This window comes from Aricia agestis, chromosome 9, assembly GCF_905147365.1.
Source record: "Aricia agestis chromosome 9, ilAriAges1.1, whole genome shotgun sequence".
Lineage (NCBI taxonomy): Eukaryota > Metazoa > Arthropoda > Insecta > Lepidoptera > Lycaenidae > Aricia > Aricia agestis.
Window position 1 is genome coordinate 11,337,561 of NC_056414.1, and position 27,840 is coordinate 11,365,400.

At 36.6% G+C, this 27,840-nt stretch overlaps 1 protein-coding gene across 4 annotated transcripts in view; it reads left to right on the plus strand.

Annotated features, from left to right (window-relative positions):
• Positions 1–27,840, plus strand: part of LOC121730252 (agrin-like) — a 228,620-nt gene that overhangs the window by 194,566 nt on the left and 6,214 nt on the right. For 3 of the 4 annotated variants that reach the window (XM_042119222.1, XM_042119223.1, XM_042119221.1), the window contains 13 exons: positions 1,906–2,020; positions 6,716–6,955; positions 8,578–8,880; positions 10,075–10,227; positions 11,014–11,292; positions 12,430–12,576; positions 14,164–14,297; positions 17,305–17,590; positions 20,971–21,138; positions 22,936–23,299; positions 23,736–23,948; positions 25,095–25,486; positions 25,713–25,959. In XM_042119222.1, the coding sequence (XP_041975156.1) occupies positions 1,906–2,020; positions 6,716–6,955; positions 8,578–8,880; positions 10,075–10,227; positions 11,014–11,292; positions 12,430–12,576; positions 14,164–14,297; positions 17,305–17,590; positions 20,971–21,138; positions 22,936–23,299; positions 23,736–23,948; positions 25,095–25,486; positions 25,713–25,959 (3,041 nt within the window). The remainder of the gene's footprint in view (positions 1–1,905; positions 2,021–6,715; positions 6,956–8,577; positions 8,881–10,074; positions 10,228–11,013; positions 11,293–12,429; positions 12,577–14,163; positions 14,298–17,304; positions 17,591–20,970; positions 21,139–22,935; positions 23,300–23,735; positions 23,949–25,094; positions 25,487–25,712; positions 25,960–27,840) is intronic. The other variant, XM_042119224.1, reaches the window with a different exon arrangement.

The window sequence follows — 27,840 nt, forward strand, 5'->3', positions numbered from 1 at the left end:
TATACGTTAGCAGAGTAGCACGTAAGGTTTTATCTCATAAATTATATAACCTTATATCGATATATACCCATCACTAGCAACATCTTTAACTTGTGACAACCTACATAATAACGAAACAGAACATTACATAATGTCTCTTTCTTGCGCACTATCAATACCGTATGTAAAAAAAGATAAAAATATATGCACTGTATTGCTATTTTAGCCCGGCTTCCATGCTTTAGTTATTGTTCCGAGGTTTAGACACTAAGTCATGATGAACAACCATAATGCCAACATGATTGCGAGTCTATATCATGAAAAATCAAAGTTGATGTACTATCAGAGAAGTGGATTCATAGGTTATCGTATCGTCGTTATATAATTAATTTACTCACGTTATGTCAAACCCAGCCGACAGCTGATCACGACTAAGGCTGCCTTCACACTAAGTCGCGAGTTTTACACCCGGTTTCCGAAAGGCAGAACAACACTAAAATTAACTAATCGCCTGTTAAATTTCTTGTCAAGTAACAATTGGGTTGCTAGAAGCACGGTTAGTTAGTTTAATTTGATCAGCGCGTCAGTTGACGGTAGATGTTAAATTTGACTCGAGAATGATATTATGTCAACCGCCATTTTGGGTTTCCGAAACGCTTGTCAAGCCGTGATCATAGATTAAAGTTTTGTCAAAAGCTATGTCAACTAATCGGTAATTGTGGGTGAATTAACTTATGAATTCAATTTATTTTTTATGTGAATCTACATTTTCTCTTTGAACCTACGTTACTATAAGGTTCGTAAACACATTTACTATGAAGTTTTTATAAAAATTCGTAAGAAATACGTCGATTATGCAAATAAACTGTTTTATTTGCAATACTCGTTTTGTTTGCAAAAAATGTATGTTATAATCAATTTCATTTCTATAATGAAGAAGAATTTAGGATTCGATATCGTCTGAAAAATTGAAATTCGGAATTTTGACAAATGAACGAAAATAAACAAGTCGCATGTTAAATCAAAATGATCACAGATTAGTTAATTTTCTTCTGATCAATGTTTCAAAAAGTATCAGATTTGAAATTCCCAGAACATTTTTGAAAGCAATGACAGTCAGCAATTCCTTCTTTTGACATTTAATTTTCATTTTTGATAGTTAATAGTGAAGCAATGAACGAAAACAAACAAATCGCTATTCAAATTTAAAATGATCAAAGATTAGTTAATTTTCGGCTAATCAATGTATCAGAAACTCAAACTGATTTGACATCCATGCTAAATTAACAGCAGTGTTAGTTGATCAGTGATTTGACAGGCCTTTCAGAAACCGGGGGTTAGTATAGAAATCGCGCGGCTGCTGTACTACTTGCGACTTATTGTAATGGCAGCTTAATATTGATTTGAAATGAAATTATTTATATGTGGGAGAGCCATGCTTTGGCACGAATGGGCCGGCTCGACCGGAGAAATACTACGTTCTCACAGAAAACCGGCGTGGAATAGCGCTTGCGCTGTGTTTCGCCGTGTGAGTTTACCGGAGGCCCAATCCCCTACCCTATTCCCTTCCCTACCCTCCCCTATTCCCTTTCCTTCCGTACCCTCCTTTTACCCTATTCCATCTTAAAAGGCCGGCAACGCACCTGCAGCTCTTCTGATGCTGCGAGTGTCCATGTCTGAATCTACCCCTAAAGCAGTGGCGTAACTATGAAGCGGCAGGGCTGGCAAAATGACACGGGCCCCCGACCCAAAAGGGCCCCGGCCCAAGAGGCCGTGAAGTCAGAAATTTTTTATACATTGTTTTATTATTAACGTGACGATTTTTACTGACAGAGCCCCATCAATTTGCCACGGGCCCCGGATGTTATAGTTACGCCACAGCCCTAAAGGTAGTTTGTATTTTATCTAAATGTACCGATGTTTTAGGAGTCGGACGTGGTGTGCGGCAGCAACGGTCAGAGCTATCCGTCACAGTGCGAGCTCGATCTGACGGCGTGTCGGGAGCAGAGCGAGCTGCGGTTGGCCTATAGGGGCGATTGTGGTGAGTCTCATATATTTCTAATTAGCTCTTGGACTATCATTTTGCAGCTACGCAGGGAATTACCTTTACCTACATCATATTATGTAGGTAATATGTTTGGCTAACTCGACCTGTGCTCTACTTTTAAAAATATAGGGGCGATTGTGGTGAGTCTCATATATTTCTCATTAGCTCTTGGACTACTATTTTGTAGTTACGCCGAAAATAACGTTATCTTTATCTACATAATACTATGTAGTTAGTATGTTTGGCTAACTCCTGTGCTGTATATCTTATATATAAAAATGGATTTTCAAATGTGTTAGTCGCGCTAAACTCGAAAACGGCTGAACGGATTGGGCTGATTTTAGTCTTAAAATATTCGTAGAAGTCCAGGGAATGTTTTAAAGTGACACGAAGTTCACCGGGACAGCTATTAGATAGATAAAAATAGATTTTCAATTGTGTTAATAACGCAAAAACTCGAAGACGGCTGAACGGATTGGTCTAATTTTAGTCTTAAAATATTCGTAGAAGTCCAGGGAAGGTTCTAAATTGACACGGAGTTCACCGGGATAGCTAGTTATAAATAAAAAAAATTTAAAATACGTGTGGCATTCGGGGACTGCCGCGGTAAAGCTATTGCATAGCATCCTGCCATTCGCCTTTATTCGAACCACAAATAATAATAATTATTAGTAAGTATAAAAGTAGATATTATTTCTAAATTAGTAATTTGTATGATTATTATATAATACTATTCTGAAATGTCAATCCAGGATACACCGACGTTAAACTAGGACTAATTAATATGAAAAAAAAAGTAATTCCATGTAGGTTTTATACGTGGGAGAGCCATGCTCTCCCACGTATAAAACCTGGGCTGGCAGAATGGGCTGGCTCGACCGGAGAAATACCACGTTCTCACAGAAAACCGGCGTGAAACAGCGCTTGCGCTGTGTTTCGCCGAGTGAGTGAGTTTACCGGAGGCCCAATCCCCTACCCTATTCCCTTCCCTACCCTCCCCTATTCCCTTCCCTTCCCATCCCTACCCTCCCCTATTAACCTATTCCCTCTTAAAAGGACGACAACGCACCTGCAGCTCTTCTGATGCTGCGAGTGTCCATGGGCGATGGAAGTTGCTTTCCATCAGGTGACCTGTTTGCTCGTTTGCCCCCTTATTTCATAAAAAAAGGTATTTAAATTACTAAAGTAATCTGAATAAATGTAATTATTAGATTAAAATTTATTCTAACTACAATCTAATCACCTACTGGTTAATTTCACGTACACAATTACTTCATCAATCTGATTATTTTGTAATCAGATTAACAACTACAAAGTATTTGCAATTGTGTAATCGTTAATCTAATTACTTTTTGCCCAACTCTGGTTTGGCACACTTTCATTGCCATAAAACTGCAGGAGCATCTAAGGCACGTGACGTAGCAAGGTGTAGATCGAAATTCAAAAATTCTCGCAAATGTGCTCGGAAATAAATAAATAAATTCCTGCGAATTTCCAATAAATGTAGCGCCGCATCGCGTCGCATCCCTAACCACACCTTAAATAAATGGGAGGCAGCCAAACGTGAATCATATTTATTACTCACCATTATTTCTTATCATAGCCGACTATTAATATTTCACTTACAGATTACCAAATTCATACAGCACGTACGAGCTAAGCCAATAACGTACGACCATTATTCTTGACTGAATAGCCGTGCAGTAAATCTGAATTATTATTGATGGTGCCACCATGTTGCTTTGTGCTACCCCGAATTTATTTGTTAATACTTTATCTGTGGAAGGCTTAGTATAATTTAGTAATAATTCACGCGAATAACGCTATTTGTGGTTGATATTATTTGGATCTGCTACTAAAGTATTTACTATTTAAACCTGATTAACGTTACTATAAAAATAGCTGAATCGGCAAATAATGTTTTACAAAATACGGGTACGTAAAAGATGTAAGTAAAATGATTTATATTACAAACAAATAACAATGCCAGATAAGCACATATACAATTCCAACAAAATCGCCTCAGTCGTTCCATAAATTGAAAATCATTATATTCATTTAGAGAATTTCACTATAAACTACACAATTATTCATAGCTTAATCACATACACAATACTAATAAAACTGTTCTTATTATACACAAACGCAATAAACTCTGCAACCCAATATAGGTGTATTATAAAGTAATAAAATCTTCACGAGCGGACAAAAGTTCCATTTGACCACAAAATTGCTCTAATTGCCAACACTGTGGATAATTTCACAGGAACTATTCTCGTCGCTTCGCGTTATGGAATTATTCACTAAGCGGATCGCAACTGTATAATTGCATCTGTCGTTATTGTATTTACACTAGATAATTTCATTAAATTATATTAGAAATAGGATTTAGGAGGTCCCCGCAGCACTACTACTACTATTAAAGGAGTGAGCACACTGAGACGGGCCGTGCCGGGGCTCAGCGTGCCGGGGCTCATCCCAAAAATCCGCCTCCATACAATTTGTATGGAAGCGGAAATCCGCTGCGCCCCGACACAGTGTGCGATACGCGCATCCGCTTCCATACAAATTGTATGCAGGCGGATTTTTGCGATGAGCCCCGGCACGCTGAGCCCCGGTACGGCCCGTCTCAGTGTGCTCACTCCTTTAGGGTCAATTCAGACCGCAACATGGCGAGGCGAGGCGAGGCGCGGCATAAATTTGTATGGATTTGACAGATTTCAATTGCGTGAGACGTCCTGCGAATCTGTCAAATCCATATAAAAGAAATGCATCTGAATCAACCCGAGTAGTAAAGGCCAGGGGCCCAGGTTTGGGTGAAACCTAAAACTTGCAAGACTTCTCACGCAAGTTAAATCCGTGAATGGTCTGAATTGGCCCTAAGTTCAAAAAAATTATAAAACTGAGGCATTTAAATAAGAGAAATAATTTAGTTTAAAAACAGTTATCCTAGAACCAATTATTTTTAGAGACTCGTTAGTATTCAAGAAGTGTTAGCATTATATTAGCCCGGATTCAATAAAAGGTTCTCACTTCTCTCTAATTATTGTCTTAGATGAAACGTGACGTAAGCGTAAACAACCAAACAATACCCTCAACTAGCGAGGGACGGTTTTCTGAAAAATAGAATAATTTATTAGAATTCTCTCGCAGCAGATTCTTTCATTTTTAATGGCTGCGAAATTGTACAAAAGCGGTAAACAATCGTTATTAAATTTTCTCCATCGTCTTCCGTCCACATTATGGAAATTGTCTCCGAGAATATAATTTAACGAATGCATTTCACTCGATGTAGGTCAAAACCTACATGAAAACTTTTAATCTAAACTCTATAACATATATACGTGGGAGAGCCATGCTTCTGCACGAATGGCTCGACCGGAGAAATACCACGTTCTCACAGAAAACCGGCGTGAAACAGCGCTTGCGCTGTGTTTCGCCGAGTGAGTGAGTTTACCGGAGGCCCAATCCCCTAACCTATTCCCTTCCCTACTCTCCCCTATTCCCTTCCCTTCTCATCCCTACCCTCCCCTATTACCCTATTCCCTCTTAAAAGGCCGGCAACGCACCTGCAGCTCTTCTGATGCTGCGAGTGTCCATGGGCGACGGAAGTTGCTTTCCATCAGGTGACCCGTTTGCTCGTTTGCCCCCTTATTTCATTAAAAAAAAAAAAAATTGCTGTATACCTACTTTGTGCTTTTCAATAAACAATATTCAAAAGCGTCTCTTGATAGTACTGATACGTAAGTATTTAAACGCAACATTGTTTTAACGTAGTATAGTTTCTATATTGATTTTAAAAGCCAAGATTTGCCGTTAGGTACTTACATTGGAGTGAAAAAAACCCGACTAAATATTTATTAAAGACCGTTATGTCCTCAAAAGTGGGACAATAATTATTATTAGAAATGTAAACACTTTTCGTAGACGTACCTAGATCGTTTAAAAAAATAATGCTTCATACTAAGATAAAAATCTACTTCGAATATAGCTGCTTAAACCGCTGATCCGATTTCCAAGAAATTAGTATGGACAATGGACATACTTGGCGTTTCGGTACCTAAAATGGCCGCATGCGGCTGGTGACTAAAATCGATCGTGCAAACGCTCACTGCTCAGTCGCAAGCGATCACAGAAGCTTGCTGTGAATACTACATTCGACTGGTGACTTGCCGGGTGACTAAAATCGACCCGTTAGACACCCGTGTAAATGGGGTGGCGATTCGACTTGGACAGGCGATTCGACTTGGACCCGTTAGTCACCCGTGTAAATCAACCATAACGAAAGTAAACCGAACACCCTCCACTCCGGCCGGCTGTGCCGGTCGTTGCGGCGTTGCCATTCATCGTATAGCGTCGTTTCATTTCCGCACGGTGTTTGTGTGCAAGTGACTGGACGTATGCGAATTATAATTGCAAAAGTTGATAAAAATGCTTTGCTGCGGCAGTCCTCGAGAGCCACACGTATTTTTTTTGTGTAATTGATAAACACACACACAATTTTTTGCAGAAACATCTAGATTCTAGTTAAACAGTCTGGCATAAAAGTGAAGAAATTAATGTGGCAATATCGTAGTGTCATCCCTTATTAGATTGGTTTGAAAAAGATGACACTACGATGTTGCCATTTTTTAGTTTCTTCACTTTTATGTCAGACTATAGTCTATACATTTCTCATTTTCTCCACAGCTCTCTGCGAAGAAGTCCAATGCTCGTACGGCGCAGAATGTGTGGCCGGGGAGTGTCTTTGTCCCACCGACTGTACCGGCGCTCCCCACGAGCCAGTCTGCGGCAGCACCATGCAGACTTTCCCGAACGAGTGTGAGCTGCAGAAAGCGGCCTGCAAGCTGCCACCTCCCAACAAGCTGCACGTCATATTCTACGGCGACTGCAAAGACAGACTCGCTGTGGTACCGCCGATTGCTTTAAGTAAGTGGAACTTTTCTGTCTTGTTTCCTAGCTTCTTTAACATTGTTGTTAAGGCTGCGTTTCCACCAGAGACGTGTTGCGAGGAATGTATTTTAAGATCCAATAGCATCGCCGCGCTCAGCGATGTCATGGCAGGCTCACGTCAATGAAGCGATTCTATTGGTTCTCAAAAACACGTACCTCGCAACACATCTCTAGTGGAAACGCAGCCTTATGATCTGAATAATATTTATTCTATGTCAAAACTTTACAAGCCATTTTTTAAGTAATCTCAGTGCCTTAGATTTTGGTACTGGGTTATTTTAATAAGAAAATTGCGGCAATAGAAAAAGTTTTTTATACATAATATTCAGAATTGTATTATCTCGAAGTTTCGAAACAGAATAAATAGTCACTCAGTTTTTAAACTAATAATTACTAACTCGGCACTAATTTTATAGTATTAAAAACGTTTATCTATTTTACTTAATTAATATCAATGATAAAAATTTTAATTTGTATCTATTGAAAAAAATTCAAGGACACATTTCTTAATAATCTACACGTGTTTTCAAGTACAATCGATCACATCGTGTCCATATTTAAAAATTATATCTACCTAGAACGCTCAAAACATCACGAAATTCCATATCATTATAGGTTCGTGAGATTTCCTTATACTGTTAACAGTTATCCACAGCTGTACTGCGTTTAAATCGAAATGTTCTTTGAGGTTGAGTTACTCAATAATGAAAACCACATCGGGGTTAATCGAATTGAAATATACCTTGGAGTATTATGTGATAATAGGTTTAAAGTTCGATACGATTCAACTGGAGAATCGTTGTTAAAGTTCTTCTATTAGATGTTATTATTATAGTCTATATTAAAACCTATACAGTTTATTAGATAAAATAGTCTCTATTATCATCGTCCATTTTAATGAACGTATATTAATTTTGTGATAGCTTTTCATATGTTCTAACGTTCATAGCCATTTCGGTACGGTATTGCAAACAGTTTTGCGTGGGGATAGGTTTATTGATATTGGACGTACAAAAGTTTAGTTAAACTAATATGGGTCCAATATCTGCGTAAGTTGGAACGGTCGCATGGAAAATATTTGCCAACTGACCGTCATCAAGTCCAGTGGTTAGCTGATTGTAATAAAAGTTATGCCCGACCTAACTTTCCGGCTAAACTGCTCCACATATTTGGAAAGGTATGACCTCGTTTGCCATCACTGTATTGATATGAAGCTAGAAATATTAGATATCAGGAGTTACTAGGTTTATCCAATTTGTTTTCGAAGTGGAATGTTACAAGTTTAAACTTGCAAAGCTTCGGCATTATGATTTCGATCTCTCGATCATTAAGCAATGAGTAAGACATAGAGTCCGTTCATATTGACGAGGCGATCATTTGCGAAAGATGCCTTAAAAGCATTTTGAAGAAGGAAGAAATTCATATTCGTAGAGAGAAATGATCACTACTTAATTGTTACTAAATGCATGTGACTTTCTTTGCCTCGAAATAGGCACGAAGATGAAATATAGTCAATAGTCATAATTATAATATTATATCTTGGTGCCTATTTCCAGTATGCTTCAACTAATAAACTAACTTACTAACAATACTAACAGCAACCACGGCAATGACGACGACCGAGGTCGAGGACGTAACGGACACGCTGGGTGCGACGGAATACCTCGGCTCGACGAGCCCGTCAGCCTGTCGAGACATTCGGTGCGATTTCGACGCGAGCTGCGAGATCGGCTTCGACGGGTACCCGCGCTGCTCCTGCCTGTTCGAGTGCCCGGCGGATAATGAGTATTTCCCCGTCTGTGCCTCCGATTTCCGCCTGTACCCGAGCCTGTGCGCGATGCGGAAGGAGGGCTGTCAAAAACAGCTGGAGCTCAGACTGAGACCGTTAGATTTGTGCAAAGGTTCGTCGCGACGTCGTTTCTATTTTATTCGTTTTGTTTTCTAGACGTCGTCACTTTTCATCTATTTTATTTACCAGCTACTTACGCATTAATAGATATATTATTTTGTAAGCTTACACACTGACATAATATTATGTATGTACATTGTACAGTGTGTAACAAAAATAAGTGATAATACTTTAGGGTGTGTACGTGTTCCTTGTAGAGAGTTCACTGTGAAAATAGCAGCTCTGAAAGACGAATTTTTTTTTCACTTTTGTATTTGTATTCGTGACGCTCGGGCCCTTGCCCATGCAAGGGCCCGAGCGTCACGAGTTTCCTCATACAAAAGTGAAAAAAAATGTTGGTCTTTCAGCGCTGCTACTTTCACAGTGAACTCTCTACAAGGAACACGTACACACCCTAAAGTATTATCACTTATTTTTGTTTGTATAATATGCTATACCTACTTCATGATACTTATGTAATTATTTTATCTCAAAGGGTCAATTCAGTCTGCAACGCGACGCGTAGATGCATTTCTTTTGTACTGAATTGACAGATTTCGTGAGCGTGAGATATCTTGCAAATATTGTTTTATGACATGAGATTATAATGTTAATGTTCACTCAGCGTAACTTGGCGGTAGCGGTCATTGACTCCCTGTCAAAAACTTGTCACTTTCTATACAGAGCCGCGAATGACAACATCTGACACCTTATTGTCAATCGCGGTTTATATAGAAAATGACAAGTTTTTGACAGGGAGTCAATAACCGTTACTGCCCAGTTACGCCGAGTGAACCTTAGACATTTTTATTTATCAAGCAATTAATATTATGTGACAAACTATGTCACAGTTTGTGACAAACTATACCCACATCAAAAGCAAGTTTTAAAATGCTTCAAAGTTTTGAAATGGGTCAGACTAACAAACTATAAAGTAATAATATATTACCAGATATTACCTGACAAATTTTAAACAGACATTAATTATTATGGAAGCTCTATACAAACGACCATCGAAAAATTTCATCACCTTTGTTATTTAGTCGGGTTATGTCAACTCAATTAATCATGATCTGTCGACTGGGTTTGACGTAACACGACCAAATCACTTTGATCCACCATCTGCCTGTGAATTTACATACTGTATATCTCCGACAGAACCTATAGCAATTTGGGTCATACATACTGATACCGAATAACATCGCAGGTATGGAGGTGCGACCGTGCGGTAGCAACAAAGCTATGACAGACCCGTCGACGGGCCTCGAGATAGACTGCGGTAACGGGCCGCATCGCCAGGATTGCCCGACGGGCAGCTACTGTCACATCACCCTCACCACAGCCAGATGCTGCGTCAAGAGTGAGTATCACACATGGTGTTATAAAATTGGATGTTTGGGTATGCCACTCTTTGAACAGAAAAGGAAGGAATAAAACGTGAAATTGCTATGAAAATAAGGACTACTCCACAATAAAATGAGGCAAAACGAGACGCAACGCGATGATCCTTAATAGCGTTACAAGTTTGAAAAAATTATGTGAAGCGGCATCATGCTAATTTACCTTAAGTTTTTTTGGTCCCAATAAAATTAAAACAACCGTGACTAGACGCTAAATTTAATTCATTTAAACTTATAATATCATTGTAATGCAGCAGCATTACATTCCATATTCCTATCGTGGTAAGCAGTACTACGATAGGAATATAGATTATTGCGCCAGGCTGCGTATGTCTATGACATGACCAGCCGTTCGCTATTTGTCTTTTGTCAATATGAAATATCAATCTAGAAATGGTATTGGATTATCGATATAGAAAAGAGTCTCGGAGGATTTAAAATCACATGACATCTAGAAAATAACCAAAGAGAAAAATAATAATGTATTATTTCAAAAAACAAAACTCCCACTGAATTAATAACCTTTGTGATCCACAAAGAATCTAATAACCCAAATTCCCAACAGAGGTTCAGTAATACGGCGATATTAATTTTAAATGAAACCTTCATTCAGAAAAGGCACTCGTACTTAAGCTACATTACAAACAAATTGGACGCAGTCACGCTACTCACTTTGAGTCTTTTGTTCATCTTATAAAATGCACGTGAAATTTCACATAAAAGTTTAAAGCGCGCTTTGCATGCAGATGAAACTAAGCAAGTCGAGGAGAGGAAGCCTGCACACTGCTCGGAGTCGGCTTACGGGTGTTGCTCCGACGGGTCTGCGGCCGTCGGGCCTAATGATGAGGGGTGTCCGATTAGCAGTTCGACTTGCGGCTGCAATCGATTGGGCTCGGTGTCCGACCGATGCGACGAGAGCGGTCAGTGTTCGTGTCGGCCCGGCGTCGGCGGACTCAAGTGTGACCGCTGCGAGCCGGGATACTGGGGCTTGCCGCGAATTGGCTCCGGCCACACGGGATGCATACGTATGTATTTCTAATTCTGTTTCAAATGTTTCATTTACTCTACTTTTATATTTGAGTTTTATTACCATTTCACTTCTTGTGATTCTTGCCTTATCAGAGCTTTTACTGGAAGTTATCTTCATTCATTGAAATAACAATTTTACAAATCTAATATAACATTTAATATTGTCAGAATTGTTATTCTTAGTTAATATTCAACTTATAAAGTATGGACTACCGTACTTTATACAGGGAAATGAAAAACGTCTGCGAACATTTACATTATTGAAATTACATTTACGGAATGTAACAGGTTTATCATTACAATTAAATACGATTTATAATTCTCGCGTCAGAATTTATAGCGTCCGTTAACAGATTTCATGTTTCATTCATTGTAAAGATTAAATTTTTATTTGCAATGTGGTGATTGATATTTGAACTCGTATTAAAATATAGTTTACGGTACATCTTTTTTATCTCTATTTTTATTTTGCCTTTTTTACGAGTCCTATAAAAGCGAGGCTACGTGCACTATAACTGCTATCAAACTCTTTTAAAATTTCAATATCATCTTCGTTTAGTTTATGTTTCAGTGTGAAAGTTACTTAATAAATTTTGTGAACTCCACGCTGAGAAGTATGAGTTCGTGCGCATTATATACTTTATGTGTGTGGTATTAAGACTTAGTTCAGTATAATATACCGTGGCTTAGTTTCTATTGTGCTATAAAACTTTTATAGCTGTGTATTACTTACAGTTTTTACTCTGCTGTTTATTTTATTTTTATCGTTCTTCTTCTTTATCATTTATGAAACATGTATTGTGCTTTAGAAGATGTCTATATACTTGTATCTCCCTTTTATGCTCATTACTCGTAAAAAATTCAACTAATCATGGATTTTGAATTTACTGAGTTTTTTTGGTGGAAATTCATGTATCTTAGTTTTGATTTTTTATAAAGGGTTTACGGCTGATTTGAAAACATTTGTGTCATACGTTAGAAAAAATTGCAATTGTTACTAAGCGACTTTAAAGATTATTGACCTGTATTATTTTTAGTTTGCCTCTCTTTTTAGAACACTTGGCATCTTTATAATGTTTTTTCGAGCACTGCTTCAAAGTTCTTTTTAAGCACTCCTACCCTATTCTGTTCAGCATGCGGTTGCTCCGCATTCGGTTCGGTGCGGGAAGACTGCGAGCAGATGACCGGGCGGTGTGTCTGTCGGACCGGCGTACAGGGACAGAAGTGCACCGTCTGCGCTGATCATCGCCGGAGACTTGGCCCCAACGGGTGCTCGGATCGTAAGTAGACATATTTTGTGTTTTATTTCTGTTGTAATGTGGAGAAATTGGCCTTTAGGCAGATGATGGTCCTACACAAATGGTTGGGTCATGTCAAGCCTAGGCTGTCAGATCACGAGTAATTTAAATTTGAAACAACCCGACCACATAACAAAGGTCCATTGGACACGGATTTTTTATTTCTTTGGTGGTACTGTTGGTATGATGAAGTTGGAGAAAAATGACATGGAATGTAAATGGATCATTATTGTGTTATGTAGAGACTGTAAAACAACTTAGCCGCGATGATTTTTATAACAGTTATACAAGGATGTAATTTATGTTTTGCTCCGTGGATATTATTGGTGGCGCAGATGCGAATCAAATGTTACTTAAAGTAACACCATCCATGATAGTAATTTGTAATTCGACCACTTGCGAAATGATAGTTAAACAGAATGTAACAAAACTAAGTGATAATACTTTAGGGTGTGAATGGATCTCCTATATAGACTTCGCTGTGAAAGAAGCAGTGCTGAAAGAGTAACTTTATTTTACTTTTGTATAGAAAAATTCATGACCTTGCCCATACTAATCACAAAAAAATAATTGATATTTCAACGCTGCCACTTTCACAGACAGTGAACACTATTAGTGACTTCAGCTAACAATGGTAACATCATTAATATTTTTATAAATAAATTTTACAGAGATCTTATATAATATTCTATTTATAAGTTAATTTTATATTTTAATGAATTGTAATGGCAAGAATGTATTGGAACTTTCATATTTATAAGACCATGATCATATGTGCTACATTCTGGCAATAAAGGAATTTAATCATCCTTGTACGACTGTATGTGTTAGATATTTTTCATCACTTCATTACCATAGATTCATTAATCATGCCATACGAAAAAAAATTTAATAAATCCAACCCTCGAGTGTGTTATACGTTATTACGTAACACATGTACCTACGTCAGCACATTGTATCTGTTTACACAAAGGCGAATTTGATCGAGTGGGACCTGTGAGCATTGAATACTCATTTGGACCGAATTGCCGAAATTCGCTCGTTTATATGTATAATGCCCCGTTCAATGACCATCCCATCTACATATTATAACATTTAATCTATGTGCGCCCTGTCTGTTTATACGAGAATTAGATTCGATTGAGTTGCAATTGTCATTATTTTTGGAATTGCAATATTAAGTGAAGTGGTGAAACAGGACCCAACACTTTTAAAAATGTTTACTGTTAACTGCAAGGTGTCGAATATTAATTATTTGTCGTCATGTTCCTTACTCCTTTTTTCCTTCGCATTAGACCTTGAGCTACTCAATTTATTATTTATTTTATTTTATTGTTGTTTTTCTTCGCGTCAGCACTTTAATAGGTCAGCCGTTATAGACTGGGCAAGTGATATTGCAACATCGTGAGGAGCACTTTTTAACAAGCCATCAAAGTTTGGAATATCCAGCGAGTATGCCACAGGCAGCAGAAATGCGTGGTATTGCATCCCGACGTTGCAATGGATATCGATCCTTAGTCGTCATTTATATCAAACATATCACAAATTGTTTTATTTTGCTTACCCTAGCGGAGATAGGCAGCCTGGCGAACTCGTGCGCAGAACTGTCTTGTTACTTCGGCGCGGTGTGCACGGAGCGCACCGGGGGCGCGTTGTGCGAGTGCGCCGCTGCACCATGTCCGGATACGGATCGGAATATGCTCGTGAGTGATTTTATTTTATATTATAAATGTATGTACACATAACCAGTTTTATCTGACTTTCAATCGAGAGGTATTTATAATTTCTCAATGAATTATTTCTGACACGTTTTTGTGCTTAATTTTTATAATTACTTGGCTACATACAACGTAACATTTTTACTATAATAATAGCATCTTTCGGAACAAGGTTTTTACATGTCATAAAATAATGTTATCCCTAAAACATAATATTATTATGATACAGTAATTTACTGACACTGAGATAAACCTATGATAATCATATTTTGCTCTTAATTTTTAAGTAGTCGTTGTAGGACTTTTCATAGTAATTGATATAATTATCAATTATTATTACTGTTATGTTATGTTACTGATGTTATTACTGTATCATAATATGTTTTGGAGATACCATTATGTTACGACATGAAAAAACCTTGTTACGAAAGATATTAAAGTCTGTAACAAAACCAAGGTAAAAGAACACACAAGAATAATATTCCAAAAGATATTTTCAGTCAATTCGACGTAATTAAATCCCATGTTTGGTCGAGAAATGGAATTTAAAAACCGAAAATCCGGATACATCATATTCCGTAATACCACTGCATTTTTAATCCGCATCCGAAATCAGGATTACACAAAACTGTGTGATAACACAAAACATAAAAATAAACGGATTCATTTGATACTGATTCCCACTGAGCTTTACTCAGATCTTTTAGATTCCATCAAAACAACTATAGGTGTTTAGTAGTATTAATTCATTAGTATTTTTGGAATTCGCCTTCTTTATCAAGTCTAATTTTTAGTTTTCAGCAGTTAAAGTGTGAAATCGAAACCGTTTAATATCTATAATACAATTCTCTTCTACATGTATGTTGTTAAAACTAAAATATGGTTTTTAATCTTGAAATTATTTATTTAATCTCAAGAACTTATTGCGATATTAGCATTTATACTCGAGTAATAAAATGAATAACATAAATCTATTACGTATACGTTGAAGATGCGGTTTCATACAAACGGCACAACAGTCGGTGACGCCGGGTGCGGTCAATGTGTACCTCGCCTTAATTGGAAAAGGCAATGTCCACACACAATAATTATTGTATGGAAATTATTGCTGTATATTTATACCGGGGGATTATTCGGAGCGTAAAAAACTCTTAAATCGATAAAAGTTTTTCTTTCTGCCTATCAACGTCAGTCTGTATATCTTTTTGTTACTAGTTTATGCATAAAACGGATGTACCGATTTTGATGATAGTTTGTATGGAGATACTTAGAGTTCTGGAAAGCGTATAGGAATAAATATGTGCAGTAGCAGCATTTCATACAGTAAAACATAATTTCTTAGGCATTGTGGGTCTCATTAAATGCAAATACTTATATAAAAGTACAAAAAATAATAGGTATTTGCAGCATTACCTATTCCTTGTGGAACTTGAAACAAATACAACACTACTTTAAATAGAAAAAGTTAGGAAAGTTTAGTTAGAAATTGTGGTATCTAGTTTGTTTGCAACTTGATAAATTACTGGGCGAATATAGGTACTGTTTTAGATTAGCTGACTGAAACTTTAAATGGTGAAAAAAGTACAGTTAAAATTTGTTATTGTTTTTAAATTAAAATAATTTAAAATATAGGCTTAGCTCAACTTTAAGATCGCTCGTCAAAATAATGTTAAAGCAAGGCGCATTGTTCAATTTAAAGTCTCTTTGGTGGGATGAAGACTGAGCGGGGAGGGTACTTGCGCACGTGGCACTTGGCAGACCATTAAAGGATTGTACTCAAGGCCTTTCTAGTTTCGTTAAGCTATCTTAAAGTTTTGCATGACTTTTAATCTAATAATATATAAAAATAAGTCGGGTTTTTCATCTTGACGTTATAACTCCAGAACGCACGAACCGATTTCCACGGTTTTGCATTCGTTGGAAAGGCCTTAGGCTCCGTGAGGTCTATAGAAAAAAATATCAGAAAAAACTTCAAGAGAAAAGCAGGAAACAGGGAAAATCATTTTTCACATACAGTGCTGTCTCTGATACATAGCATGTAGTACAACGGTGTAAATTTTAATCATTTTTCAAGTAAGTGACATGGGCTATATATTTTATACCCGTGCGAAGCCGGGGCGGGTCGCTAGTTACAAATAATAAAGTAAAGTATGGTATGACTTTATTATTTACCAGTATCCACCGAACAAAGAATCCTCTAATCTAAATTATGCTTACCCTATATTTAATTACAATGCCAGGCTTACGAAACACTAATTCCAGTATTACCTCCGTAAAATAATATCTCTATCCTTCGTCAGTATTAGCCCGACAGTGAATTACAATTTTCTTTTCCATTTCCGTTCCGTAGCGGAGAATTTTATACGAAAGTCTCATTTAGTATTAAATATTTAAGTTGTCTAATTAGTTTTAAAAGTAAACGGTCTAAGTATTGCTCGTTACTAAGACGCTAATGATGCAATTGAGGGCAATTCACATTACCAGGGAAAGCAATTTCGAGAAAAAACCTCAACCACACTAAATTAGGCTCCACTCGCTATTTATTGCGAAAAATGTTCCAAATTGGCACATTACTTCGGATCTTAGTAGTTGAGTTGACAGGAAGAAAGTTCATTTAAGAAATGAGGCGTTATTAGGGGAAACATTACAAAAATAACCCCTTAGTAATAGAAGTATTAACGTGTTTGAAGACGTTATATTTATACAAGGTTCTGTTCTTAACTGATGAATTGAAAAGGTTGGAGAGACAAGTACCAAATATTGTTTATCTGTAGCGTTTGTATACAAAGCATCGATCTTTTGTATTGGTAAGGGAGTATAATTATATAATTTTGAATTACATGGAGTAAACAAAAATTTCGCTATAATCAATCGCTATAATGATTTTATAAAGCGTAAGTATATTAAACGTTTTAACATCTTCGGATTCTTTAAACTTTGGCTTTATTTAACAGAAAAAAAACAAATATTCAAATGTACTTTTTCTCTTTAGGTATGTGGCAGCGACGGCAAGACTTACGAGTCGGAATGCCACCTCAAGCTCCAGGCATGTCGGACTCAAGAGGACATAGTGGTGCAGGCTTTCGGGCCTTGTAAGCTGTCAGAGGTCATCGGGACCGTGGGTCCACCGCGACCCTCCTCTCCGATCCAGTTCACCCAGCAGGACGATGGAGCAGCGTCCAAGTCCACGAGACATCTCCTCAACCCCAAATACGATTGGACGAGGAAGGAAACACCGAGCGATATTGATAGTCTCATCGCGGGACAGGAATCTAAAGGTAAGCCGTTTTTACCAGCATGGATTCCATGATTGCCATCATGTTTGCGAAGTCAATCGCATGTGTACACGTTAGACCATTATGGATGACCATTGCCAAATGTTTATTAAGTCTGTAGCATGTACTATCAGAAAAGTTAGAACCTAGGCAGATAAGGCGTATCTACATAATTTGGTCGGTTATGTCAAACCTAGCCGTCAGATCACAACTAGTATTGAATTGAATACTAGTTGTGAGCTGACGAGAGTAGAGTTGAGTAGAAAACAACACTTAACCCAACCAAATGACGTAGGTCCGTCAACTGCCTAGGAATCAATTTCTCCGATAGTACAATCAATATATATCTTGATTCTTGAGCAATCTCTTTTACACGGTCGTAATCGCTTATGGCCCATTATGGGCCAACGTGGCAAGACTATTTTTTTATTCACTTTATATTTTGAGTATTAATGTTTAGATTGAAGAGGAGCATATGTGCTAGACAACTATGTATTAACATTAGATTTTTCGTCAGAAAAACAGAAAAAAATTATAGTATAATAAAGCACTTATATACCTTTAAAATTTAAATAAGCTAGTTACAAAATATTATTATCAACATAAAATTATGTCTCTTTATGCGTAATAAAATTATGTTACATGTAATATTATAAATTACCTACTTAACTCTTTATGATATGGTGTTTGCCACAAAATATGAACCCCAAGAATTTAGAGCATAACAAAAGAGATTAAACGGTCGCCTTCTCGCGTGCATGTTTTGAATAATAAGGTGCTTAATAAAACATTATTCAAATTACACCTTAAGCGAAAATTCATCATGTTATTATTATTATCGCAATATCAACTAAAGTGTTTTACGCTAATATCGCTACTGGTTGTATCGAGGCTGACGCAAGGACAATTTTAACGCTTAAAATATATAATGTTATAATTTATAATATCTAATAATATCTAAATTAATCAGCCCTTTAAGGTGAGAGTTTATGTTGGTCAGGCTCTAAAAGCTACATTTTAATTTAGAATTATTATTTGTGATCGCTGAGCTATATTTAAATTTTTAATTATGAATTTACAAAACTTTAAAGTTGGCCCTACTATAAAGCTTAGTATGCGTTTGCCTTGTTGGTCTGTCTGATCCAATTATTAATTTTGTTATTATTCATTTTGTCGTCCATATTTGTTACGTTGTTTCTATCAGTTATTTAAAATAACGAGTATAATATTACTTTATATTAACAATATAAAGTAATTTACACAAAGTAATTATGTCAATTACTTTATATTGTTAACCTTGTCTTACAATTAATTATCTAATCATCTACAATACTACATTAGTAGAGTCTCTTAAGTAGAGCCCAATTTATCTTAATCAAGCTAATTTTGCAGAGATTAGAGTTAGGTTGTTGTGAGTTGTTTCCCTCGTCATCTGTGACATCTACTTCTGTCCGCAACTTTGCTAACGATTTATCTTACTTATTTGTTGCCTTAACAAAATTAGTGTCTTTTGTTGAAAAACGGAAAAAAATATTTTTTATTTCTAAATAGCTCTTAGGGCGTTCGCTGCGTTAAGAAGATACATCAGGGGCTAGAGAAATGAAAAAAAAGTACGTGTAATATCTATAGCTGTCTTCCTTACCTCAAGCCTATACCGCAGAACGCAATAGATACAACTGCAGAAAATCAACGATTCGTTTTCCCCTGATTCCTTCTCCAAAACTTAACTGATTTAAGTACTTTTTTCATTAAAAATTAAAGAATGGCTTGAGCTGTATTCCTATGTTTTATTTATTTTTTTGTAAAATCTAGCCAAATCTGTTTTCTGGATGTTTGAACACAGCGGAAAATCTGGCCATTTTTTTGGGTTTTTGAACGTTCATATCTTATTTAATAATTAAATTATGAAAAAAAAAAGAAAACATAGATATATTATATTAGTGGCCGTTGATATTCAGGAAAAAAATTATAACTCTACTAGCATTATCCAGGGAGGAAACAGGGGACAACGTTTGTATGGAAAAAAGGGCGGTGTGGACTCCTCTTAAGCGTGCGCCCGGCGCGGCCTCCCGCGAGGCGTGCTTGTTTCATGTCATCCAATAGAGCAGCGCTGCGTTGAACGAGTCAGCCGTCGCACGATTACTATGGCAAGCGCACGTCGCGGGCGCCCGCGACGACGGGCAGCCGCGCCGGGCACATGCTCAACGCAGCGAACGCCCTTACCTGCGACATCCTCTTCTTCTTTTCCGTGGTGTTCCAAAATTCATCAAATTTGGTCTAGCCGTTCGGACGTGATGCCGTGACAAAGCGAAGTAGGGTTTATTTTCATTTTTAAACATACAAATTTTCATATAATAGCTACTTTTTTATGTAAGTATATTTTTTGTAACAATAATCTAGCAAATTCAATCTTATTCGCCTTCGTAAGAATTTGATTCATGAAATTACCGAAAATAAAAGTTCTCTTACTGCATTTAAACTCAAGAGATGATCCCCCGAGTTGTAAAACCAATAGTTAAAATCCATCTTGATTGAATTTAAAATCTCAGATGGCATATTGAATTTTAAATAGTTACTGTCTGCAGCTTGGTCGGTAATGACTAACTTTGGAATGAATAGAATACGCGGTTTGATTCTATTACTATCAATATGACATTTTTTTCAGTTCATAAAGTTAATATACCTAGCGGAATAGAGAAACAAAGGCCTGAGCAAGAGAGATGTCACTATCAGTAACACTGCGTGGTAAAAAGAGACGTGTGATACGACAGCAGCACTCTTTTTTTGACATCCAGTCGGCACGTGCCGCACGTTGACAATTTAATCTCATAGAAATCATGCTTGTGTAATGGCCGTTCCCAATATTTGATCTATCTCTGGATTTGCCCTACTAGAGATAGGAATAGCTCACATTAGACATTAGAGACATAAATTTTATGTCAATTGTGAGCTATTCCTATCTCTAGTAGGGCAAAACCAGAGATAGATCAAATATTGGGAACGGCCGTAAGTGTATACGTACACATATTTTCTACACAGATGAAAACCATTTTTGGTTTCGTTTGACAGTCTCGAGATATCGTTCTGTGTCCAATCTACCAGATGCCAACCAGTGGAATCGCCAGATGATTATGCTTTAGGATTTAACATAATTATTAGTACACACATTATTAGTCACAGTCCTTATCTTAATGACAATTAAATATTATAATCAATGTCTTTTAAAATTTCATGTTTTTAATCATCATTCATTCATATCACGTCATTTGATAGAGCCACTTGAGACAAGCTTTCAAATGTATGCTCCGTCATACACCACCAGTTAGGCCAATTTAGATTACGTATGCAAATTCGCTAGTTTTAAGTGTATGTGTGTCACGTAGGGTCACAAACGGCGACGACTGCTACGGTGGGCGCCGTAGGAGCATTGCTTGGTGATCTGTGTAATGAGGACGCTGACTGCGCCGCGCTACCGGGCGCCCACTGTACTAATGGAGGCTGCGTGTGTCGCCCAGGGTACTCGCCTACTATACACAGGAAGGCGTGTATTGGTAAGTAAAATTAGACTTTAAGGCTCGGTTTATACTGTAAGAGATGCCGCGCGGAAAATAGGTGAAGTAAATGAGTCATGCAGCCGAAAAGGTTTGAGAACACTAGTCATCACGTCAAACTTTGAGCGCACATTTAGCTATAAAGTTAGACAAAATATTGTACAGATTTTGTTTGTCGCTTAATCCTTTAACATGTATACGCAAAAAAGCAATCCGCTGTTTAGAGCCTAAACTCTATCTAAAATAATTATTATATCTATATAAACCTAATTTTTAAAATAATTACACTAAAAAACATTTTAAAAATACCCTTTACTCTTATATCTTATATCTTTAAACGAGCAATTCTTGCAGAATATAATTGTATAATTGGAATCTCGGAATCGGCTCCAACGATTTTCATGAAATTTAGTATATAGGGGGTTTCGGGGGCGATAAATCGATCTAGCTAGTCAAATAGCTAGTAATTATAAATCTTAGATCTAAGATGTTTGACATCAGACAAAATCACTGCATAGGTAAAGAAAAATCAGCTAGTGCGGTAACTTGCGTCTCGTGGCGACAGTGTGCAAACAGCTTTACATTATGTTTCAAGGCGTGTTCTAAAATGTATCGGGTATTCAGCTCACATGCCAGCGCTGGCACGCGTCGATACTATCACAGGACAGTTTTTAAAAATCTTTGTGCAGGCCGTTGGTCAAGTGGTATCCTTCTCGCTGCGCTTTGAGTGCACTCCTGCCCCTAGCACTTCAGCTATGTAAATATGGCGGGAGCTCAAAAATATTTTCACTGCTGTACGAACGGGGTTTAGGTTTTGAATAACGACATATAGATAGAGTGCGCTAAAACGCTGTCAGTATATTATGTCCGCAGATTTATATAGAGAATTTTACGAACTTGGAATAACGACTTTATTAGCATTATAGATAAGTAAGTTCTTATTTGGTAGTAAATAACGCTTGACTCCGAAAATGGGAAAACTTTAGAAAAAAACGTACAAACAAAGATATATTTTTATCCATCTCTCTTTACGGTTCTTAGACGTTTTGTGAAATAAATAGCTTTTAAAGTTAAAGTTAAGTTAGTATAATATTACTTATATGTTTTTCTTTCCTTCTTTTTTAGGTTCAAAGAACTGTTTTTTAGTATTTTTCGTCTGTTACGTAATAACCTATTTAGCACTATTCGTGTCTAAATAATTGGTAGCGTTCTGTTAAACAACTTTTATACCGACTTCGTAATGGAATAAATAAGCAGCTCGCATTGGCAGCAGCTACTCATTTATTCAATTGTAAATTATGTTTTGGAATTATACAGCTCGGGTTAATATCTGTATCTCTATTCTGTTGATTAGTCCGTCTAGACTTGTGCTATAAGCTAAATAGCTCTATAAAACCTAAATTAGTTTCTGTAATGATTATTATGTGGAAGAGCTGCGTAAAAATAATAATTAAAGTAGTGCTCTATAACCGTTATATTTGAACAAGCGGCCATGCATGTTCGAATGAAATTTAAACCTAGTTTTAAACGGAATAGGTTAAAAATAGTCAAAATGAAATAGGTTAAATTATAAATTACTAATATTATCCGCATTATGTATCCAGTTTTGTTACTAAAATAATATTTTTGATAGTCTCAGAATAAACAGAGGATTTATAATTTTTCCTACGATAAATAATAGAGAATAAAATTAAAAATCTCCTCAAGGAAGATACTAATGATTTCAAATTGTTCTAGAACCTATGATTTCTATCTCAATTGTTCTAGAACCTATGTTTTCTATCTCAATTGTTGTAGAACAAGCGACACAGGAGCCGACCGAGGAGTACAGTGCGTGTATATCCGAGCCGTGCTACAACATGGGCACCTGTATAGACCTGCCCGGCTCCACATACGCCTGTGTGTGTACAGAACAACACACAGGAGCGAACTGCGAGACTATCATAAAAGACGTCGTACCTTTCCCCTACATAGAGACTCCTTCGTTCGACGGATCATCCTACGTACGCCTAAAACCGTTGAAGGCTTACCATAAGCTGAATATAGATATCGAATTTAAGGCGTTCTCCGAAAACGGGGTGATATTGTACAATCAGCAGAAGTCGGATGGCACGGGCGACTTTGTTTCGCTCGCTTTGGTAAACGGATATTTGGAATTCAGGTGAGCAACTTGTAAAATGGTATTTCATTTTCATATCGCATTTGTACTTGCTAAACCTTCAAGAGCCTGTTTTATCACTTCCCGATAAGTGTCGGATAGGCTATCTACTACTTATCTGACAGATAATCCATACTCTATCTATCAAATAAGTGTCAGATAGCATATCCGACACTTATCGGAAAGTGGTGAAACGCCCAGTCAGGTCAAATATAGAAACGATAAAACAAATTATATACACAAATTCATATCGTTTCAATTAATTGAAAAACTAGTTAGTTCTTTAATAATAATAAATAATAAAATAAAAAGTAATATTACAAATTGTTAAAATGAGGATCTATGAACTGCTCACTTTCCAAGTGTTTTAATGATACAAATTATCATAAAAAGATATAACGCAAAATTTAGTTATAATAATAAAATTTGCTTGTCCCAGATACAATCTTGGAAATGGAGCGTTAGTGTTGACATCTCTGGAGAAAATAAAATTGAACGAATATCATAAAGTATCGGCGAAGAGATATCACAGGGATGGAATACTATCCGTGGACAGTATGGAGGATATAACTGGACAGTCCAATGGAAATCTGAAGGCTTTAGATCTAGCTGAAGATGCCTTTATTGGCAGCGTGCCTACTAATTATTCCAGGTAAGTTGAATTCCGTACATAAAAATGAGAAACTGTTTCGGTCTGCCAATATTATAGTGTCCTCTTTAAAAAGCAGCTGAACCGATTTAGATACTTTGAGGTCCGGAAAAGGACACCGTTTTAAATAAATTTTTTTTGCTAAAAACCGGATCTCATGTGACAAACTTAAAATAAAAAAAAGCACGCAAGATCCAGTTACTGAATAAATCTCAAATTTACATTTAACCACAGAAAAATTACTCCAAATGATTAAAAATAAAGGACGAGTAATGGTTTTAAATTAGGAAACATAAGCAAGAGAAACCGCTAACTGCAATGAAACAACAATGAAATATTATAATGGGTCATTCTAAAATAAATTAACCTTTTAATTAATTGCTGTTCCTCATAACAAAAGCTCTTATTTCGTTAATGAATATTCTATTGTGTTTATTGGAAAGACTGCCTTTAGCACGTGAACTTAAAACGAAAACTACTCAGATATATTAGTTTAATATAATAGCTTCGCTAACTCAAAGCTAAGTTGGATAATATTACATTCAAACATTGATGTCTGCGGTTAGAGCGCTATGTAAATGTTGTCAGTTAATTAAATGATTGTTCTCGTGTAGATATAATAATATTATTGTCGTTTGTTGTATATTATAGAAGATAAGATACAATTTCTCTACCGAGTCAAAAGGCAAGTTGCTTCCGTTAATTTTACTAAATTAAATGCGAAATCCTAAAGCATCGTAAACGAAGAAATCACTTAATCATCTGTCAAAACCTTTGTCAGAATCAAAAAAACATTGGCGAGGCATTAGATTTTAGGCCCAGAATTTTGCAACATTAGGTGTGATAAAATAATCAACATTTTTTGTGACATGTTTAATTGAAGACCATTTTCAAGCCTCATTCATTATATTCTCCCGCACCTTAAAGCCCATGAGTAATATAAATTTCGCGAATAAAATACTGTCCGTATAATAAAATATAATCTTTTAGCATAAGATAAAAATTAGGTAAGTTACTAGCTACGCGATAATAGATTTGGGTATACGGGCGGCGGTATAATTCCTTTTGTTACCTTTTAGGGAAGGTGACCTACTTACGTTGGCTTACCATGAATTATCCTCGGGCCTAATGATCTTATTTACTTCCCAGGGTTTACGAAAACATAGGAACGAGAGCCGGATTCGTGGGATGCATAAAATATCTGAGGATAATCCGTCATCAGGTGACGAAGAAGCTCGGCCGGCCGGATTCCCTAGTGGTGTCGATAGAGAACGTAAAGGAGTGTCAGTCGAATCCGTGCCTGAGTATGCCGTGCAAAAACGGGGCGACGTGTCGGTCTATAGCGGACTCTATGGAGTATACATGTAGCTGTCCTATTGGATTTCAAGGAGGCAATTGTGAGGAGAGATTAGATCCGTGCGAGTCGAACCCGTGCGGGTATGATGAGGGGCTTTTGTGCGATATTGGGCCGGACGGCGGACACGTGTGCCGATGCCTTTTCGGAGGCGAAATAGATTCTAATGGCAACACTTGTAACAATGGTAAATTGTTTGTATTATTCTTTTGTTGCGATCCCTTTATCGTCGGAGCCATTATTAAAATTGTTCGCAATATCGTTCTGAAAATAAGTTCGCAAGTATAATACTAATTGATCTTTAACAAAGGTCGAACTCTCGAGCGAATCATTATGTAACTAAGTTCTAAACTAGCATGTACCGAAACAATAATTTGTCAAAGAACCATTTATCATCGCCTCATTGTTTGCAGATGTGAACGTCGTTCAGGAAACTTGGACTCCTCAGTTTAACGGTACCAGCTATATCGAGTTACCGACTCTCGAAGGCCTGGGCAAGGCTTTCAGTATCGAAATTTGGTTCCTAACGAACCGTTTCTCAGGCATGTTGCTTTACACAGGCCAATCTAGCAAGGCCAAAGGGGATTTCGTTTCTATCAACTTAGTCAACGGATATGTTCAGTTTCGGTTCAACTTGGGAAGTGGAATCGCCAATATTACGTAAGTAACATTATACTTTTGTTTTCTTTTTTACTATTTACCGATCATTGAATTCATTAATTGTGTTCACTCAATTAAATTCCTTTATTTTTTAAATGTTCAATGTGTTTATTCTGCTTAATACTTTTAACTCTTTAAAATATGAATGGATGGGTGATCTTCAATTATTGCGAACAATCTGAAGTGTGTTCAGTAAATAAAAAGGAATCACATTGAAATTCGAGCCACTGAACAAAATAAAAGAAAATATGCTAATAGCGCATGATCTAGAAAATTTAAAGCTAAAAAAATAATGCAATATAATATTTATAATACGGCCACATTAACTAGATGCATGGTTTGATGACGTCATTATGGAGCGGGCATGTTATTGCATTCCAGCGATGCGTCAACTTAATGTGACCGTGTTATAATAATATGTGACAATAATTTGGCCATAATTAATATGATATTGCCAAAATTCCAATGCGTGAAAATTTTCTCATTACCAAAGTATTTTTGTCAAATAAGCGATATAGGAATCAGGTGGAGGATCAACAATAGAATGGACCGAATAGTCTCATAACTCGGGAACTATCTCTGAGCTTTGTTCGGCAGGGTGAGACATAGTTAGGTGGAGTTAGCAAGTAAACTCATAACGGCGAAGGGCTATTCCATAATTTATAGCTCCGTGTTGCTAAAGTTATGAACTTGGCAAATAAAGCTTAGCTATGTTTAAACGATTTGCTGTTTAGAAATGAAATAACTTGCGTGATGATAATCTGAAAATTGTTTTAGAATTTTTTCACGTATGAAGTATGCCAAAAGTATGATAAAGAAAGTATGTCTGATAGCCTAACAGTTAGGCCCCAACTGTTACTTTACGCATAAACCTTTCGACCACTATGATTTTTATTTAGATACTGTAAGTCATGAGAAAGGATATAATATTAATTATATGATGATAAAGGAAGAATGTACAATTTTCCTGCTTTAAACGAATTGCTGCGCAAATAAGTTTTTTAGTTTTTTCTTTATAATTAATAAGTTTTTTCTTTTTTTTTATTGTTCCCCCGTACATTATACAGGTAGTTTTTTACTTGTTATAGAAATATAAAATGTAATAAATTACATTTTCTTAATTTTGTCAAAAATCGCAAATAAGTTGCGGGCATCTAGTGAACATATTAACTCAAAATTACTTAAGTTTATTTTCACAAGCTAAGCATTCTAAACTAGTTCTAGAATCTAGAATATAATGAGTATTTCAATAATTTTCGCTTAAAATTTCTGCTCATGTTGGCAAACATACCACGTGTACCTGCAAAAATGTTAGGCTAGGAATGTTTCTCATCAAGTCTAGTATACAAAATGGCGCTCCAAATAATTTTAGTCGCGGAGTATGTAATTACAAAGAATAAGCATACAACTTTTGTTGCTAACATGTTGTAGCTATGCATTTTATATTTCGCTTTTGTATAGTACGGAGCAAACACAAAATGTAGGGAGGAAAACTCACAATTTAGAATTTTAAAACTATCGACTCAACTTTTTGGGTTCTCAAATGCGTGCTGTAGGCAATTTATTGAAAACAATATCCACACTTCCATACTAATATTATAAAATATGCGAAAGTGTGTCTGTCTGTCCGTCTGTCTGTCTGCCTGTTACCTCTTCACGCTTTAACCGATGAACCGATTTTGCTGAAATTTGGCATGGAGATATTTTTAGTCCCGGGAAAGGACATAAGTTTTTATGCCCGAAAAATGTACGGTTCCAGCGCGATAAACAAATTTTGGTGCAACGGAGTTCGGGCGTCCTCTAGTTATCTATATTATTTATGTCCAATTTAATAATTTTTATATTTTTTTATTAGTTTTTGTATATTTAATTGCCATTATT